This window comes from Mus pahari, chromosome 5 (assembly GCF_900095145.1).
Source record: "Mus pahari chromosome 5, PAHARI_EIJ_v1.1, whole genome shotgun sequence".
In the NCBI taxonomy this organism is placed as follows: domain Eukaryota; kingdom Metazoa; phylum Chordata; class Mammalia; order Rodentia; family Muridae; genus Mus; species Mus pahari.
Window position 1 is genome coordinate 128,076,295 of NC_034594.1, and position 19,708 is coordinate 128,096,002.

The 19,708-nt window shown below is 44.4% G+C and overlaps 1 protein-coding gene across 3 annotated transcripts in view; it reads right to left on the reverse strand.

Moving 5' to 3' along the window:
• Positions 1 to 1,364: 1,364 nt before the first annotated feature.
• The window catches only part of LOC110322254 (major histocompatibility complex class I-related gene protein), a 19,800-nt gene continuing 1,456 nt past the window's right edge, over positions 1,365 to 19,708 (reverse strand). The window contains exons 2-6 of one of the 3 annotated variants that reach the window (XM_029538824.1): positions 12,012 to 12,087; positions 10,886 to 11,161; positions 6,381 to 6,656; positions 4,734 to 4,832; positions 1,365 to 3,269 (exon numbers count right to left, since the gene is read on the reverse strand). In XM_029538824.1, coding sequence (XP_029394684.1) covers positions 3,211 to 3,269; positions 4,734 to 4,832; positions 6,381 to 6,656; positions 10,886 to 11,141 — 690 coding nt within the window. In that variant the 5' untranslated portion in view covers positions 11,142 to 11,161; positions 12,012 to 12,087 and the 3' untranslated portion in view covers positions 1,365 to 3,210. Of the gene's footprint in view, positions 3,270 to 4,733; positions 4,833 to 6,380; positions 6,657 to 10,885; positions 11,162 to 11,826; positions 12,088 to 19,708 lie in introns of all 3 variants that reach the window. The other 2 variants (XM_029538823.1, XM_021198859.2) reach the window with 2 other exon arrangements.

Below are 19,708 nucleotides of genomic sequence, written 5' to 3' on the forward strand. Positions count from 1 at the left end.
GTATGGCAAAAGGTGAGAGGAATTGACTACCACCCATGGAATCTGATTGCTCCAAGGCCACCATGTTGTGAGGAAGTCCAAACCAACCCACATAGAGTGCCAGCTTAGAGTCCCAGCCCCACCTCCAGGTGTGAGGAACTTGACTTGGCTTAAAGGCAGGCAACCTACACTGTACCCACAGTTTCCTCTAGCCCTTCACCGTTCACTTTCAGCCACCGATTGTCTGCAGCTCCATGAAAGACTATGAGCCAGCCTTGCTCACTCAGTACTGCCCAAACTCCTGACCCGTAGAAGCTATGGAAGATCCTGAAATGGTTGTTGTTCTTAAGCAACTGGGTTTGGGGATCCCTTTCATAACCTGTGGGGTTTGGGATAATTACAAGCTAAAAGGACAGTGTAGCAAGAGAGTCCAAAGTGAAAGGGAGATGCAGATATTTTACAGAGAAATAGAGGTTAAATGAGGGCAAGCATCTGAGCGAAGGGAGGCACTTTGAAAGGGCCAGTGGAGGCCGTCATCTAAGGATGGCAATGCTGTCAATCAAGGGTGTGGGAAAGACCCAGGTTGGGGACAGACACCCTATTTATTCCTTTCTAGTGTTGCTGTTCACTGTTTATGGCTCAAGACAAGCCCCTTCTTCCGAGGGGGACATTCTGTGAATTGTTAGGTGAATATATTGTTCTGAAAAGGTAGGATACAAAACAAAATGTCCCTGTGCTCCTAAGTCTGATGTTGGCAAACCCCTGTGATTTGCTTTGAGCCCTCCCACCAGAAGACGTGCAGTCCAGGTGAAACTAAGTCCCTGACCCACTTGGCAGTTCTGCTGCCGACAGTAAGTGAACGTATTGGCCTTTGGCATTCCTCTCTATGCATCCATCTGATTCCCTCATGGGGATGCTTGACCTGCACATATGAGGACAACGATGTCTCAGACCAGAGTGATCAAAACCACTGCCTGGTGGGAGCCTGCCAGAAAATAACCAACTAATGGACCACGTGATTCCAAGTGGAATGCTCTTCTCTTCACCCAAAAATAGAAGAGGGAAAACCAGCAATTCCTCAGAGGTAAGGGAAGGATCTGAACATGGGAATTGTTGAAACAACACTCTTTCCCATGCCCCATGCATTACTGGGGATTGGACTTAGGGCCTCAAGCATGCCAGGCAAGGTATATGAGCTATATGCTCGAGCAGAACATTTCATTTCTCATTGATTTTGTGAGACAAAGGAGGGCAGTGAGAAACCTGTAACACATAGCTTTTATTTGATTTTATTTAAAAACAAAAACAAAACAAAAAAAAAAACCAGGGTCTCATGTAGCTCAGGCTGGCCTCAAGTTTCCTCTGTAGCTGAGGGTGACTTTGAACCCCTGATCCTCCTACCTCCATCTCCTGTGTGTTGGGATTATAGGCATACGTTGTCACGCCTAGTTTTATGTTGCTCTGGAAATTGAACCTAGGGCTTCCGAATGGTAAGCAAGGAGTCTAGCAACTCAGCACCGTGCCCAGCCCCCACACTGTTCTTCAAACTGCTTCCCTCTTAACCCACTCCATTCTCCAAGTATGGACAAAACCTTGGTCTGTACACGCTACAAAGAAAAACAGATAACAAATGGAGTAGAGTTTAAAACCAAACCAGTCAAGCAGGTTCTTCATGTAGTGTTCTTGATCTAAAACATTAGCAAAGAAAACTCAAAGCCTAAATACAATTGGCGTGGTAGTGCAGTTCCCTGGAACAATTAGAATATGGCATCACACTGTTCATAGACCTGAGTTACCGAATATCTATCATCAGTAAATGTGAATTAATTAAATGACAAGTCTAAAAGTATTAAGAAACAATTTAATTTAAAACCACTTACAGAAAAAAGATCCAGTTTTAGTTTTTATTTGTTGTTATTGGTGGTGGTGGTGGTGGTGGTGGTGGTGGTGGTGTGTATGTGTATGTTTACAGTGCTGAAGACTGACCTCAGGGCCTCATACATGCTAAGAAAATTCTCAGCCACTGAGCTACACCCTAAACCCCCAAAGGTTCAATTCTAACTTCTGTCTTTTCTGTACTAGTTCAGTCTCCAACACCATAGTGAAGAGGACTCCTTCTGAGACATACACATATGAACACATTTTGTGAGATTAAAACAAAAACAAAAGCCCTAATTTAGTACTCATGGAGAGGTCAGAGGGCAACTTCAGGAGTCAGTGTGGATCAGGGTGACTGACCTCAGGTGGACATGCTTGGCAACAGACATCCTCACCTACCGGGCCATTTCCAGCCAAATACTACTATTTTCATGTTGAAATATTGCAAGTGAGCCTAGGTCTGCCATTCCATGGAAGGGGATTGTATGTCTGGTAATAATTGTTTTAGTCCTGTTAAGTGTGTTGTTGTTGTTGTTGTTGTTGTTGTTTTGGTTTATTTCAGATAGGGTTTCATTGTGTAGTTTAAGCTAGCTCCAAACATATAATCCACCTGCCTCAGCTTCCTGAGTCCTGGGCTTCTAAGATTCTCATCACATTCAGCTTGATAAATTATTGTTCTAATTTCTCACAGAAACAGTAAAAGCGAAGGAAGCCATTGCCATAAATGTAGCCAGACAAACATGCAATACTCCTTGCTTTCTGACAGAGCCACCATGAACTGGATACTTCTGCCTCCCCTTGGGCCATGATATGTGTATAGTGACTCGTCAGCTCAAAGGCTGTTGTAGAAACTTGCTGGCTACTTTCATGGGTTGGCTCAACCCTACTAATAGATTCTCAGTCATGAGAGCCATGGTGGTCAAAGTGCTTACATGGTAAACATTCCCAGGAGAGAAAATGAACACTAAAGGCTGTTTCGTAGTGGAACAGGGGAACTTGCACATGATGTTGAGTGAAGGCTAATGCTTCAGTCTGTGATATTTTAGAAGACATCTCCTGCTTAGATGAGAAAGTTGCTTGCGGCTCTGAGACTCTGTAATCTACTTGTAAATCACCATTGAGAACTACGATATTGGGAAGTATTGGGTCATGAGACAAACTGTATTTAAAAGTCGACTGTGATAAAGGAGTCCATCAAGAGCTAAAAGTTGACAGCTCTTCTGGAGCCAAAGAACGAAGAAAACTTTGTAGCTTCCATCTTCCTGTCACACATGCTCAGTTCTACAATCCCCTGTTGCAGCATCAGGTGTATGGCCAAGATGTGCGGATGCCTGAGAGCAGAGATCGCGGCTCCTAAGAGGGAGAGCTGCCCTCATTCACTTGGGTGGGTTGGTACATGACTTCTTTTGGTTCTGAAAGGAAAAGTAGGTTTTAGTTAATAGTTGTCTGCATAGTTGGCTCACAGCTCAAAAATGATCAATATTCAGCAAAACCTAGAAGCAGCCACTGACAGTTTTAGTCTGCCTTCTCAAGATTCTCCTAGGACTTGTCACTTTTTAACTCACAATTTACAAACTCTAGAAGAGGAGAAGCAGGAACTTTCTCCTTGAGATGTATGTGTTGATTTGTTAAGGGTTCGTATTGTACTCTACTGACTATGGAAACATTACTTACTCACTAGCTGGGTTGATTTTCTAGCAAATGAACTGGTTCTGACTAGTAACTAAAACCACACATGTACAGTATCCCCTGGATTGGGTTCAAATCAACAACAATCAAGGAAAGGCAAGCTCTTGCCCACACAGCTTCTGAGCCCTGATCCAGGTTTCGTTGATATCTGCTGTGATCAGCTTTAGTAACTAATAAACCAGAAATAGAAGGTTAAGAGTGCCTACTGCTCTTCCAGAGGTCCTGAGTTCAAATCCCAGCAACCACACGGTGGCTCACAACCATCTGTAATGAAATCTGATGCTCTCTTCTGGAGTGTCTGAAGACAGCTACAGTGTACTTACATATAACAAATAAATAAATAAAAAGAAAATGACATTTCAAGATTATGCCATTAGCTCTATGACATGGGGCCTTGCTTGTCCGTTTCATTGCTGTCTCCCAGGAGTCAGTACGATGCTTAAAGCACAACAGACATTTCATACATGTTTTTTAATGAATAGATTTATACAACAGATATTTAGTTTAATGAATGAATTTATTATCTATGTTATCTAAAGCATATCTCCTTCCTCCTTCTCTTTATCTCAAGTCTTATTTTATAATGGTATCGACTTTTAAACAGTTCATGTGCTGAGAAATGAATTTCAAAGAAAGAAGACTTTCATAAAATTGGGATAGAAGAATGGTGTGGTGGTTTGAATATATTTGGCCCAGGAAGTGGCACTACTAGGAGGTGTGGCCTTGTTGGAGTAGGTGTGGCCTTATTGGAGGAAGTGTGTCACTTTGGGGGTGGGCTTTGAGATCCTTCTAGCTTCCTAGAGGAGAGACTTCTCATAACTGCCTTCTGATCAAGATGCAGAAATAATCAGCTACTCTAGCGCCATGTCTGCCTGTACCCTGCCATGCTTCCTGCCATGATAATAATGTACTGGGCCTCTTCAAGTGTGAGCCAGCCCCAATTCAATGTTGTCCTTTATAAGAGTTGCCTTGGTCATGGTGTCTCTTCACAGCAATAGAAACATACACTAAGACAAATGGGAAAATTAACAGGTGTTTCCTCTACAGAGGGGAAAAGTTGTCCCAGGCCCTCATGTGATTCTAACACGATGGTCTGTTTCTAATTGGAACTCAAGTAACAGATCCGGGAAACAGAAGCCTCGGGAGACCATTAGCAGCATCTGCCAAGAGTCCAACATGCCTCTCACCTTGTGACCTTCTCCAGATCAGAATACCAACTCCAGCCAGGGCGATGATGAGAATTGTGGTTCCAGAGATCGTGCTCACTAGAAGGATGTTCCCTGCCTCTGTGAGTAAATGAGAAAAACTCCGCATTGCTCCTGCCGTCTGCATTAACTGTGTCATGGTGTTCATTAGGAAACTTGGCTATCACTTCTCAGTCACCACCTGATGGCACATAGATATGTGCATATGCTTTCTTCTATTTGTTTATGGGTTTGTTTTTCCTGAGACAGGGGTTCTCTGTGTAGCCCCACCTGCCCTGAAACTGACTTTGCAGATCAGGCTGGCCTCAAACTCAAAGATCAACCTGCCTTTGTCTCCCACCTTCACCCTAGGCCCCCCAGTGCTGGGATTAAAGGTATGTGCCTCTGCCACCCAGTTCTATCTATCTATCTATCTATCTATCTATCTATCTATCTATCTATCTTGAGGTTTTTTTTCAAGACAGGGTTTCTCTGTGTAGTCCTGGCTGTCTCAGAGCTCACTTTGTAAACCAGGCCTCAGAGACTTAGACTTGTCTGCCTCTGCCTTCTGAGTGCTGGGGTTAAAGGCATGTGCCACCACCACCTGGATATTTTTAAAAAATGTAATATGTAATATTATAAACTGCAACAGGTATGACACACACAAATGACAGCTATTTAAGGTCCTCAGTAATTCATAAGAGTATAGATGACTGAAGGAACTAAACACTGTGAGAAGCACTGAACAGAACCATTGTAGGGGCTGGAGAGATGGTTCAGTGGTTAAGAGCACTGTCTGCCCTTCCAGAGGTCCTGAGTTCAATTCCTAACAACCACATGGTGACTCACAACCATCTGCAATGGCATCTGATGCCCTCATCTGGTGTGTCTGAAGACAGCTACAGTGTACTCATATAAACAAAAACATTGTTGGAGCTGGAGAGATGGCTCAGCCGTTAACAATACTGACTGCTCTCGTGGAGGACCTTCCAACACCAGCCTGGGATAGTTCACAACTGCCTGTAACTCCAACTCCAAGGGATCTGATGCCTTCTAAACTTGTTTGGCACCTGCATTCACACCCTCACACATACACACATAGATACACACATGAATAAAAATAATAAAATAAATCTTGGGACTGGAGAGATGGCTCAGTGGTTAAGAGCACAGGCCTCTCTTCCGGGGATTCTTGGTTGGATTCCCAGAACACATGGTAGTTAACAACTATTTATCACTCTAAGTGCAGAGGATTCAGGGATTCTTGTCTGACCTTTGTGGGCACTCTACACATGTGGTGCACAGCCCTACATGCAGGGAAAAAAATACACATAAAATAAAATAAAAAAAACTTTAAAAATTACAAATAGAAGTTGAAGTCAGGTGTAGTTGTTCACACCTTTAATCCCAGCACTCAGGAGGCAGAGGCAGGTGTGTGAGTTCAAGGCCAGCCTGGTCTACCAAGCAGGTTTCAGGACAGCCAGGGCTAAACAGAAACCATGCCTCTAAAACCAACCAACCAATCAGTTGCCACTGCACCACCACCTGGTGAAGCCTGTGGTGACTCAGCCTCCCTTCCTTACAGGCTTCGCAGCTTTCTACCTCTTTCCTCACTCTCACTTCCCAGACAGCCACTGCCTCCATACTTACCCTGAGGAGCCTCCAGAACCATTTGGCGACCACAGTGTTCCACATGACAAGAGTAAATGTCATTGCTCTGAGGATCCAGATCAACTGACACCCACGTTTGATAGGTTCCATCCCCACTGGGAAGTACCCCTCCATAATCCACTTCTTGGGCAATTTCTTCCCCATTTTTCATCCATGTCATGGAAATTTCTGGTGGGTAGAAGCCATGAGCTCTGCAGAAGAGAGTTGTAATCCCTGGAAATGTTTCCTTTTGAGTTGTTCTTACCACTGGATGCTCTAGAGAGAAGCAGCCACAGTTAAGCAGAAGGGTCTTGAGTACTGACCTTACCGTGTTCAGTCACAGAGCTAAGTTTCCAGTGCATTTTCTTTGCGGCGAGAAATATCTGGAGCTGAGAATGAACCAGAAACCAGATTCATCAACAACAAACCTGGACTGTGTGTCCTTCCTCCCATGTGGTAGGCAAGGGGACACATGCAGCTGAGGCACTTTTGTCCTCTAAGGGGAGAAAAAGCATACAGCATCAAGTACTTGGAGAGTGTATTGAAGTTGCTTACTGTTCACCTTTGAAATACCCTTATGTGGGGGGCTGGAGAGATGGTTCAGTGGTTAAGAGCTCTGTCTGATTGTCCAGAGAACTTGGGTCCAATTCCCAGCACCTTATGGGAGCTCACAGTTTTCTGTAACTCCGTCTAGTTCTAGAGGACCCAATACCCTCACACAGACATACAGGCAGAACACCAACGAACATAAAACAAACAAACAAACAAACACCCTTATGTGTTAAGGAAAAGTAAGTCACAACATATGTAAATGATTGTTCTTGATAAGTAATTCATTTAGAGATTGGAAATTAGAATGCAATAGATCTCAGTTCTGTAATCACTGACAATAAACCACACAGCCATATCAGGTCAATGGGGGTTCCAGATTTCCCTATGCTATCAGAGTAGCATTCTGATGGTTATAATCAAATATAAGCACACGCCATAGTTCCATGTGCTCTCAAAGAAGCTACAGAAATTAATATTACAGAAGGGCTTTAACAATGATGTGTGTGTGAGAGGGGAGGAGAGAGAGGGAGAGAGAGAGGGAGAGAGAGGGAGAGAGAGAGAGAGAGAGGAGAGAGGGGGAGAGAGGGAGAGAGAGGGAGAGAGAAGGAGAGAGAGGGAGAGAGAGGGAGAGAGAGGGAGAGAGAGATATGCCCTGGAATGAACTTGCCTCCCTCAGCCTCCTGCATGTTAGGATTACAGGTATGAACCATGATGCTCAGCCTGTTCACCACCAATCACCACCGGTGCTCAAACTTCCTCATGATATCATATGTCTGCTTTCCATATGGTGTTATCTTAACCTTTCCAGCTGAAACCGGTCATAAAGCCAAACTGAAACCAAGCACACTGTCTGGAGGACCTTCCTAGCCATACATGAGACTTCCTCATCTCCACCTTAGTGTCTGTCATTGTGGACGCAGGGAAGAGCCTCCACCTCAAACAGACCCTCCCGTCTCTTACCTGAGGCATAGAATTTAATTGTAGGAAAAGACTTTCCAACATTCAAAATAAAACATTGTCAAGAGATTAAAAAAAAAAAAAAAAAAAAAAAAAAAAAAACTATGCCTGAAAGAAATGAATCTACCTCCCAAGACAGAGGTTTTGACCAAAAGGTCGACACCATTATGACACTCAAGATAGGGAATGAGAACTACGCGCGCATACAATATGTACACTTCAGTTAAACCTTCCGTAATCTTCCCACACAACCCAGGTTCCTTCTAGTTGATCCCAAGTGCTTTTGCACCAGGCAGAATCAACAGACTTAGCCAGTAACCTCTAACTCTCAATTCTTAGCAACTCAGCTTGAGTTTCTGCTCCCTTTGCCCAGTATTCAGGACAAGCAGCAGGCCAGGCAACTAGGGGCAAATGCTCCTGATGTGCTTTGACTGTAAATGTTCCTCATGGGATCATGCGTTAAATCCAGACTTTCTAAACACTGGTGTTATTTTGGGAGGTTCTGGAAACTCTAGGAGGTGGGGGTCAAGCTAAAGGAAGCAGGTCACTGTGGGGAATCCCTGGGGGTTGTATCTTGTCCTTGGTTCCTTCCTTGCTCCCTCTGCTTCCTGTCCACTGAGAAGTCGACTGTGTCACCACACCCTTCCCACCAGGATGGACCCAAACATCTGACACTGTGACCAGCCTTCCCTCCCCTTAGGCTAACTCGTTTCAGGCATTCTGTCACAGAAAAGGGAAAAATAGGTAACCCAGCTATGCGGCAAACATACCCAAATCAGAAAGTAAACACTTAGTTTCCCTTTTCCTATCTGCTGAGACTCAGCCTAAAACATCCTTAGTGATTAAAGGCAGTCAGATATGCAATAGAATTTAACCCCATCTTAGGCTATTAGACATTCTTCAGTCAGGTGACAGTCACATTCAATATGAGAGCAGTGTCCTAAGGCTTAGCAAGCATTCTCATCTACGTCATCTTCCGTACTTTCTGGAAAGTAAGCAGGCAAGGCAGCATTATATTACTCGAGACTGGGGCTTTGCTGACCAGCCTTCCAGAAGCTTCGCATTTTCCTGACAGGAGAAGCTCCTTCTCCTGCCAATCGACAGCTTTGTTTGTTTGTTTGTTTGGTTGGTTTTGGTTTTTCGGGACAGTGTTTGTCTGTATAGCCCAGACTGTCCTGGAACTCACTTTGTAGACCAGGCTGGCCTCGAACTCAGAAATCCGCCTGCCTCTGCCTCCCAAGTGCTGGGATTAAAGGCGTGCGCCACCACGCCCGGCATGACAGCGTATTTTGAGACATTACCAGAACCCTCTGGAACATGGGCTCCTATGAAGTATTCATGCTCATTCCTCCCCTACAATGGTCACTCAGTGCAGAAAGGTTGGTATCTTTGCGTTAGCCCCTGGATCCAGTCTCTGTCCTTCTGTGATTTGTCTAGGCCTTCACACTGTAACTCTAGTGCTTCTCTGCCCCTGGATTCCAGCTGGACAGCCTCAGCCAGGGAGCAGTGAGCTGATAAAGTGCCAATCTCAATATACCAGCAGTCCTGCCCTGGCACACTCCTCCCGAAAGGATTCTCTTTCGTCCCACCAGAACTCTGCTAGCGGATGCCCCCTCTTCCTGCCCCTCAGATCGGCGCTAGCGCAGTGGTGTTTTCATGTCGCACTTCGCCAGACACTTCACCACCCCTTACTGGATCCTCACTAGACCCCTTGTAAAGGAGCCCTGAGTGAATCTGTGAAACAGGACCATTTTGGCTGTGTGTGTGCCTTAATTCCTGCCAGAATTTTGTTTCCCACAGTTAATCTTTGAAGCCTTTTCCGAGGTTCACAGTGAACTCAGACCAGTTCTCTTCTGATTTATTTATTTAGGCAACAAGTACTCAGAGACAGTTGTAGCCTGTTTTGTGGCATAGAGAAGCCATGAGGATGTAAGGTTGTGCTCCTAGCTTCAGCTAACCCCCCACTACCATGAAGAACAGCATCTAAGCATTGGTTGTAGTTTCTTAGGTTCCTGTGCTGCTTTAATTCTTGCTTTCAAATAGGATGTGAGCCTGTTTGAAATAGGTTTGTTAACTACGACCATTGAGCCTTTGGTAGTTATTCTGCTAGTAAGGAAGAAAGCCAATATCAGGCTCTAATCAGCTACTTCCAAAGCCTGGACATTTTAGAAAGACAGCACATGGTTATTTTGTTTGTTTGTTTTGTTTTTGAAACAGGCTTTCTCTGTGTAGCCCTGGATGTCCTAGAACTCAGTCTGTAGACCAGGTTGGCCTTGAGCTCACAGAGATCCACATGCCTCTGGCTCTTGAGTGCGGAGACTAAAGGCATGAGCCACCACCACCCAGCAGGGCAGCAACACATGTTTATAACCACAGCCCATATCCTTCCTCCCAACCCAGGGCTTGTCATGTCTCTGGAAAGTCCCCTAGACTGGCCATTACTCTCATGGGAAAAGATCTACAGTGTTCAGGATTTTCTGAAACATTTTGAATCATCCAATCTAACATGCAACGTTCCACATACTGCTGAAGTTGACCAGTTGGATCGCGCATTTATGGCAGAAGATAAAATCTGTACCCAGAACAATTGAAGAGTTAATCCCCAAGTAAGGAAAAGCCTGTCTTCCCAAGGCTCTTCTTAGGACTAGCTTTGCACTCACACAGGAATTCTGTGAACCCTTGCCTCTTAATCTGCAACAACAGCCCCACTGCCAAAAGCTTTCCCCAGCCTCTCACTGACAGGAGAGGACTTTTTTTGATAGAGGTGCCCTTGGAGGTGTTACTTTCTGTCAAGACAAGTGGAACTGCTAAGGCTTGTCAAGATGCTGCTAAAAATATAACTAATGAGAGTTCTCTTGGGGGGGTTACAGGTCAGAACAGTCCAAGCAAGAGACAGATCTCAGCACAGGGTGAATATCACCCGCAGAAGAGGAAGTTAGACACAAAGCCAGTTTTTCTAGGGATGTTAAGAATGAGGTGTTCTCTCTTCCCGTTACCTGTTCTTTCTAGGGTATCTCTTCCATATTCCAAGAACCTCTTTAGCCAGGCAATGCATTCCTCTTCCAGCCAGTTCTTTTGGTATTGCAACTCATGCAGGTTGGCCTCCCATGCTTGCTTGGTGATGTGAGCCACATTATCTACGGCCAACCAGGAGAGGGTGTCTTTATTGAAGATGATGAAATCTTGTCCATCATATGCGTACTGGAGAAACCCCGTGGTGCTGCTGTCCTCCAGCAACTCACAACCAATCATTCTCTGGTAGGTGTGAAGCCCTGAAACATATACAGCCTATGGAAGAATGGCTTTAAACAGAGACAGAGAGAGGCTTCTCAAGTGGTACAACTGGAGCATGGCTGAAAGCACTTTTTGCCTTAGAAGACACCACCACACAGGTCTGTATATTTGGGTTCCAAAAGGCTCCTGCTTGGCAGACCCACCTACTCACAGACATCGGCGGGATACCTACTGCATGCCAAAGGGTCATGATGAAGCTTGCCTTGGGGAATTATCCTAGCTTTGGGATGATTCATTGATAAATTTCATAGCTATTCTGAGTGCAGTGTAGGAGCAAGAGATACGCAGGAGCCAGAAATATATCTGGGACAATTAATGCCTCAAGTTTCTATGTAGAAATAAGCAAATCATGAAGCCTAGTCATCAGCACTTGAGTCCCAAGGTAAGCACGTTTAGAGTGAGGAAAGAGAAGAGCATTGGATACCAATGGGATAGGAATATGGGGACAAGGGATAAAGGGTTTTTACAGGTCAGTGAGGAAAAGTCATGGGGGAGATGGTGGTCACTGAACTCCAGTAACCTGATTTTCTAAGTTTTCTACAGAGGATATAAGCAACTGGTGACGGCAACGTAGACAACCCAGGGCCTGTCTTCTGGGGAGTAGCCAGTGAGGGAGAGTTGCTCATCTCTGCTGCAATCACACCTGAGTGGTTGTAGTGCCTCTGCAGGTGCCTCAGCTCTGTCTTGAATGTCTGCTGCCAGCCCCTTAGCAGCTGAGTGTACCTCTCCCAGTGATCAGGTGCCAGGTTCTCCGCCATCCATGGAGCTTTCGGCTCCTTCTGTCGAGTGACACTGTCGTATGTAGTGATAGGGTGTGAGTCCACATACCCAACAGAGATAAATTCAGGGACACCAAGGCCAGGATCGGAAACAGCCAGACGAAAATATCTCAGTGAGTGGGTCCCTGAGGAGGAGACAAGGAAGGAAGGCGTTGAGAGTCACAGATGACAGAATGTAATAACCGTATTCCCTGGCATCCCCTCACCAATGTCCTAGCCACTATTTTATCCAACACAACTATAGAATCCTAGTAATTACAATCTGGATAGACTTCAGCTGTGTGACCGAAGATGAAACTTTATAGGTAACCTCAACTTGTAAGTAACTTACAGTGTGATGTTCCTGTCTTGGGGGGAAGAACCAAAGACTATTCACTGGGTGGGTGGGGATAGGGATGGGGCAGGCGTGGTGATGTGCCTCAAGAAGCCCTCAGAGCCTCTGAGGGAAAGAAAACCCTGACAGTCCGACCCCTTGTTTTTCTAATAAGGCCTCTAGGTTGATAATTGAGGACCATCATTCTACCATCTTCCAGCTACATATATTGGGGTATGCACCCCTCTTCCCTGATTAAACAGAGTCATAACAGCCATTAAGGCTCAGGCCTCCTGCAGAAAATACTTTCAAAAGCACCATGCTTTCCCTTGCTGTACCCAACCACTCCTGGTAGCTACTTTCTTACTATTTTTCTACTTTTTCGTCCATTGAAATATCAATATGAGGGTTGTGAGCATCACTAAGGGTCAAGGTAAACTGAAATGAACTGCTAGGTTGTGCAAGAAATTCAGGACATGGTAGAGATAAGGAAGATGGCTTCAGAAGTAGCGTATACAGGCTATCATGTCAATGTGGGCTCTTGGGAAAGTTTCTATAGAGAGGGTGACATCTTGGAGGAGATCTCAGGGTCAAGAGGTGAGCAGGGGGGAGAGAGGGCAGTGGGGTTGGCAGAAGTGTGCCTACTGGCCAAGGACACTACAGCCTTCTCTGCATTCTCCATGGGACCCATCTGGTGCCTCTACAGGTATAAGTCATGCCTGGCACTCAGCCAAGCTTCTAAAATGGCACTTCACAATCCAGGGATGTCGGCTGACAGATACGAAGCCGGTAATTCAGGCCAGGGAAGATGAAGAAAAGTCCTCGTTACACTCCCCTTCATAGCATGCCAGACCTTGTGACAATTCGTATCTTACCAGAATGTGTTGCCCAGATATTCGAAGATTTAATATAACTACTAAGGTCGAATCATTTGGAAGGACTACAGTTGTTCTACACAGACGGCGATTTCGAAACCATTTGCTCCGCTCCCCTCCTTGCTCCGATGATTAGGAAGTCAGTCAGGTTGTGTTGTCCCCTTTCCGTGAGTCACCAACATTACTCACTTGTGGAGCTGACATCTATGAGCTTAGCATTTGGCCCTTTGTCTAGCTGGGCCAGTCACACTGCTTCTCAAGGGTCATTTACTGTTTACTCAAATCTCCTAGGCCTTGCTGGGGAGCCCATTCAACTCAACAAGCATCTCTCACACCAACATGATGGCTCATACACCCCCACCCCCACCCCGAGCTTTCTCTCTTTAACTTGGTACAGTAGCAGTTGGGCCACTTTTGACAAACATCTAAGGAAAATTACTGGAATATAAAACCTTGGACTGGTGTCTACTGAATATCTACCATGGTCAAGCTATAACTCAACATTAGAAAGAGGAAAATGAATCAGGTATCGCTTCTTCCCTCCAGAAATTTACAGTGTAACTGGGGATTTTTATATGATAGAACAAATACAAGTGTCACAAAAGAGGCACTGATGGGGTATAGGCAAGACAGCAGCCCTGCTTGTGTAGGAGTGGTCCTGAGAAATCCTCCAAGGAATTCAAGCCAAATCAGTTACACCTTCAGTGAGTCCTAAAGGGCAGTAGGTACCTCCATCATAACTATTAATGTGTATTTATTTATTGTGCAGGGACCATGTGGCCAGTACCATACTAACCCTTGAGCAACATTGGCTTCATTCATTCCTCACAATAATTAAACAAAACAAAACATGGTCTTATGTATCCCAGGCTGGCCTCAAACTCTCTATGTAGTCAACCATGACCTTGAACTTCTGAGTCTCCTGCCTCACAAATCACCAAATCTGGTTCAGGTGGCACCAGGGATTGAACCCAGGACTCTGTACAAGCTAGACAAGAACTCTCTCTATCGGGCTACATCGCCAGCCTTCACAATAACATCCTTCAAGGTTGGTCCTATCATTCCCATTCTGCAGATGGAAGGTGCAGAGAGATTAAGTACATCGCTCAGAATTAACTAAATTAAGTACAGCCTTAAAAGCCACAGTGAAGGAACCAGAAATCAAAATCTGAACTCTCACATGGGGAGCTTCTCTACCTATGTCTACTCAACTCTGCTCGAGAGATACTTCCAGTGCTCTCTCCTGCCCCCTTGTGTCAGACACGTTTCAGTCTCTGATCTTCCAGTCCCTAGAGCCCAAGCAGATCTCCTCCAGTGGGTAGGAAGTTCTGATTGGGTAGCCATGTCAACAAAGAGCAGTTTATTGTTACCCTCTTCAAGTAACACAGTGCCTTAGTAAGGTAAAAAGGATTGTGATTTCCGATAACTACTCTTTGAGATTCCGGGTATTGTGGGAATGAGGAGAGAAGTAAATGGTTGTATTTTAGTTAAAAGAACCTTTGGACACTCCTCAAAGCATGCAGCGATGTCGATAGTTCTGCATGCAGCAGAAACCATTAGTCCCCTCGCCTAACAACTGTCAAGAGGCTGGCTCTTACGGCAAGTCTAAAAATGACAAATGTGACAGTCTGACTTCTTAGCCACTGTATTAATTACTTTTCTTATCCCTACTGAGAAATATGTCATAGAAACATAAGGGAGGAAGGATTTATTTTGGCTCATGGAATAAAGGAGTAGAGTCCATAGAGAAGAAGGAAGAGTGGCTGGGAATCAATCTGGTCTGGATTGGCTGGAGCTTGTGCTACAGTTCCTCACATCTTTCCAGGTCAGAAAGCAGAGGGCTCAGGCTAGAAGTGTGCTGAAAAATAATAACCCTTAGCTAACCTTAAGGCCTGTTATCTGGGTTCTGTGCCCTAAAACTGCACAACTTCTCAAGAGACGCCACCAACTGAGCACCTAGTGTGTAAATATACTGGGGGTGCATTTCACATTCAATCTACAGCATTCTGCCCTGACCCCAGAGGCCCATGGCCACCTCATGATACAAGGTACATTTTACAACTGTAAAAGTCCCTAATATCTATCTATCTATCTATCTATCTATCTATCTATCTATCTATCTTTGAGAGATTGATTTTATTAAAGTTTTTGCTTGTCTGAAAATCATTCTTTTTTTAAGGTATATGATACACTGTCACTGTCTTCAGACACACCAAAAGAGGACATCAGATCTCATTATAGATGGTTGTGAGCCACCATGTGGTTGCTGGGAATTGAACTCAGGACCTCTGGAAGAGCAGTGAGTGCTCTTAACCACTGAGCCATCTCTCCAGCCCCCAACCTCCTAACACTTTAAGGGTTCCAACACTGATCAAAATCCAAAATCTTGGGGCTGGAGCGATGTGAGGATTTTCTTTAATAGTACTAATGCCTGTATGAATTATCACAGCTTTTCCCACACTTGCTTTTACCACAACTGTATTCATGTCTCTTTCCCTGCCAAACTACACACTTTTCAAATATTTCTCCTCTGCTTTCGGCTGTCTATTGCTGTAATATGGCTAAAAGCAGGGGCAGTAACCGCCACAGCCTGAACACTTCTGACTAGAGATTTTCTTCACCAAACAAATTAGTACATTGCTCTTTAATTCAGTCTCGCTTTGACTTTCAGGACACGGGGGAGGGGGTGGGGGTGGGACATAGATTCTTTGCCAGAATGGCCTCTAGTCCAATTCCTGATAACATCCCTCTTTGCCCTCTGCGAGAACATCCCACAAAGTTCTAGTTACAGCATTTGGAGCCCACAGCTCCAAACTTTTTCTTATTACTCTTACACGTCACTTCGGAAGTCCTTCAGACGACATAGGTTTAGCATTGCAATGACCCCACCCAGGGACCAATTTTCTGTATGAGTTGCTTTTCTCCTTGCTGTGATGCGATACTTGACAGAAACAACACAAAGCAGGAACGACGACGTATTTGCGTAATGGCTTAAGGAAATACAGTTCCTCAGAGTGGAGAAGGCATGGAAGATGGGATTAGCTTAATTTGGGAGGAAGGAGCTTGCAGCTCACTATCCTCACACTACACAGCCAGGAAGTACTGAGCTTGGGATAGAAGTAGGGTCAACTTATATCTCTCAATTCTTGCCTCTGTAGCCTTAAGTCTGCAAGCTAAGTCCCGTGTCCTAAAACTCCACAATATCACAACAGAGCCATCACCTGAAACCAAGGGTTCAATCACTTATACCTGTGAGGAATATTTTCTATTGAAACCATTACAGTTACTCTTTCATGGCTACCTTTCTAACACCAATACCGCACTTCATATAAGTATTATTCTTTTCTAAATTTCCAGTAAACACAGTTCTAGATGCTAGGAGCATGATATGGAACAAATAAAGGACCAGTCCTCTGAGATAATTTCTAGAAGGGATATTGTCAACTGACAAATATATAATACAAGGTCAAGTGATAATAAATTGTATTAAGAAACTAGTGTGCATGGTGGTATATGCCTTTAATCCCAGTTGGGCAACAGAGGCAGGTGAATCTCTGTGAGTTCCAGGACAGCCAGGGCTACACAGAGAATTCTTGTCACAAACAAACAAACAAACAAACAAAACCCCCCAAACAAGCAAACAAATACAGAAAACTAAAGTAGAGAAAGGAGACAGAGTGGAGAGAACCAATGTGTTAAATGGACCAGAAATGGCTTCTTTGACCAGGTAACATTGAGTTGTGTCTAGAGTGAAGGAGGGGCCATGGGGGAGGATCCTTCCAGATAACTGAGCCCAAATCCTTGAGGGTGCATGCCTTGCATACTGGAAGAGCATCAAGGAGACCACTGTGGGGCTCCAAAGAGAATGAATGAGGGGCTGAAATGCTTTTCCCCCTCCCTACACATTGAGTACAACAATGACCACATGTCTCATATATTCCAGAAGAATCTCAATTTCTTAAATCCTATTCTTTGTTGTTGTTTTGTTTCCCTGAGACAGGGTTTCTTTGGAACTTGCTCTGTAGCCCTGATTGTCCTGGAACTTGCTCTCTAGAGTGGGCTGGCCTTGAACTCACAGTGAATCTTATTCTTTTTAAAGAATTCATTAAAAGTGTATTAAAATGTGGTTTGATGCTTATATTCTTAAAAGATTATTTTAAATATAAATTTAGATGCCTGAAATAATGTCCCTAGTATCTATGTCAATTTAAGCTTCATAAAGTAAAAGCATTTAAAGAGCTATGTGTTTGATCTTTAGTCTAGACCTCCTCCCTTGAATTTTTAGCAGTCCTCTAGGGTATGAGGATTGTGGTCAAGCAAGAATAGATAGCTGTTCTCCCTGGTTAAAAGAAAAATCTGGGCTGGAGAGATGGATCAGTGGTTAAGAGCACTTACTGCTTTTCCAGAGGTCCTGAGTTCAATTCCCAGTAACCACATGGTGGCTCACAACCACTTGTAATGGGATCTGACACCCTCTTCTGGTGTGTCTGAAGACAGCTACAGTGTACTCACATATATAAAATAAATAAAATCTTTTTAAGAATCTATTTATCAGAATTAGATACATTCAATATCAACTATGAAGAAGAGAGTCTCAGGGGCATGAAATACTGTCTTGGAGAAATTTCTCTTGCATGAACCTAGGCAACCATGGAAACAGACTGAAATCTAATTGCCCTATTTTCTCATGTCAACTCTTTGAACTCAAGGTTCTCTCTCTCTCTCTCTCTCTCTCTCTCTCTCTCTCTCTCTCTCTCTCTCTCTCCCCCTTCCTCTCCCCACTTCCTCTCCTCTCCCCCCTCCCCCCCTCTTCGGTTTGTTTTATTTTTGCGACAAGGTTTCTCTAGATGTCCTAGAACCCCACTCTGTAGACCAGGGTGGTATCGAACTCAGATATTCACCTGCCTCTGCCTCCCGAGTGCTGGGATTAAAGGTGTGTGCCACCCCTGCTTGGCTCAAGGTTATTCCTAAGCAGATAATCTGCAAGTACATCTTCTAACACTAACACAACTGGTTTGGCCATGATCAGTCCTTATCTCTGAGGCATCAGCGATGTAGTGGACTAACTCATCTATTAAATGATGAATAACATCAAGAGACTAACTTTAACTCTATCAAGATGAAACACACAAAGTATATAGAGCTATGCAAGGGAAATCTCATGCAGGATGTCCCATATTACAGAGACATAGAGCATCACTTCGGTTTCACACCAGCTGAAATGAAAAGGAGAACGGTAAAAGCACAAAGCACCATTTTTTTTTGACATCAGTTCTGCAGCTACAGTAGATCAGGGTTTTACATTTGAATTCATTATTTGTTGTCCAAGCTTGCTCTATTTTATAGTCAGGTGACTTCAATGCTTTAGGAGCATTACTTTGAAGGTCTTTTAGGAAGCATTTAAGTGTCTGTTGGGAACGAGGTCACAAAGCCAAGAGGAAAATGGAGCTGTCTCTTCCCACCTGTAAAAAGAGCAGCTAAGGGAAGAGCAGCTAAGGGAAGAGCAGCTAAGGGAAGAGCAGCTAAGGGAAGAGCGGCTAAGGGAAGAGCAGCTAAGGGAAGATTTGGGGAAATGAGAAACCATGAAGAGGAGCTGTGGGAACTCAAAGGAAGGAGCAGGCACAATCACTTGTGGGCTATGCTGCTGCGGAGAGCGACGTGCTGGACGTGCTGTGAGAATTACCTCAACATTTCCTGGAGTTATGTCTCAGACACTCTGGTTTCTCTTCTCTGTGTAAGCCATTCATCTATGGTGTAAAAGTATCTATTTACAGGTAACATTGGAAACAAACATCATGAAGGCCTTAAGTTATTTCCCAGAAATCTGAAATCCCTTCCCTGTCATTTTCCTCAAAGTTCATTTAGTGAGAACCATGGGAGGAAACAGCCCTTACCAGATAGGTCCCATGAAGAGACCATAAGGAAGCAACTATAATAAACCATGCTCACCCCTAAGATTACAGGGAAATGGACAGCTAATAAGAATTGCTAAAGCCCAGTGGAAGCTAAAACTCTAAATAAGAGGGATTTTCAGAGAAAAGAAAAAAACAACCTACATTGCAGAGAGCTAGAGATAACTACTGCCAGAGGCTCCTAGAAAGAGGGAAGGGGGCAAGAAAAGCAAACGTCAATCTCTTTTCTCCCTGTTCTGGTCTCTTTTCCTGGCGTTTCCTACCAAGTGAACCAATACAGAAGCTAGGACTGGGTGATGCAGTCTGTAGCCATCGGCCTCTACAACACAAAGCAACACAGCAGGAAGACATCTAAGAGTCAGAGGGAAACAACCAGCATAGAACAGCACTCCATCCGGTAACTACCTACAAATTATCTACATACGGGAAGTTCAGCAGTATCACAGAAAGGCCTGGGCTAAAGGCAGAAGACCTGCGTTACACTTGTGACTGCTGTGCCAGAGGGTTCTGCAATCTCCTTAAGCCAGAGAAACATCTAACCTTATCTTTATTGTTCTCTCTTCCTTCCTTCCTTCCTTCCTTCCTTCCTTCCTTCCTTCCTTCCTTCCTTCCTTCCTTCCTTCCTTCCTTCCTCCCTCCCTCCCTC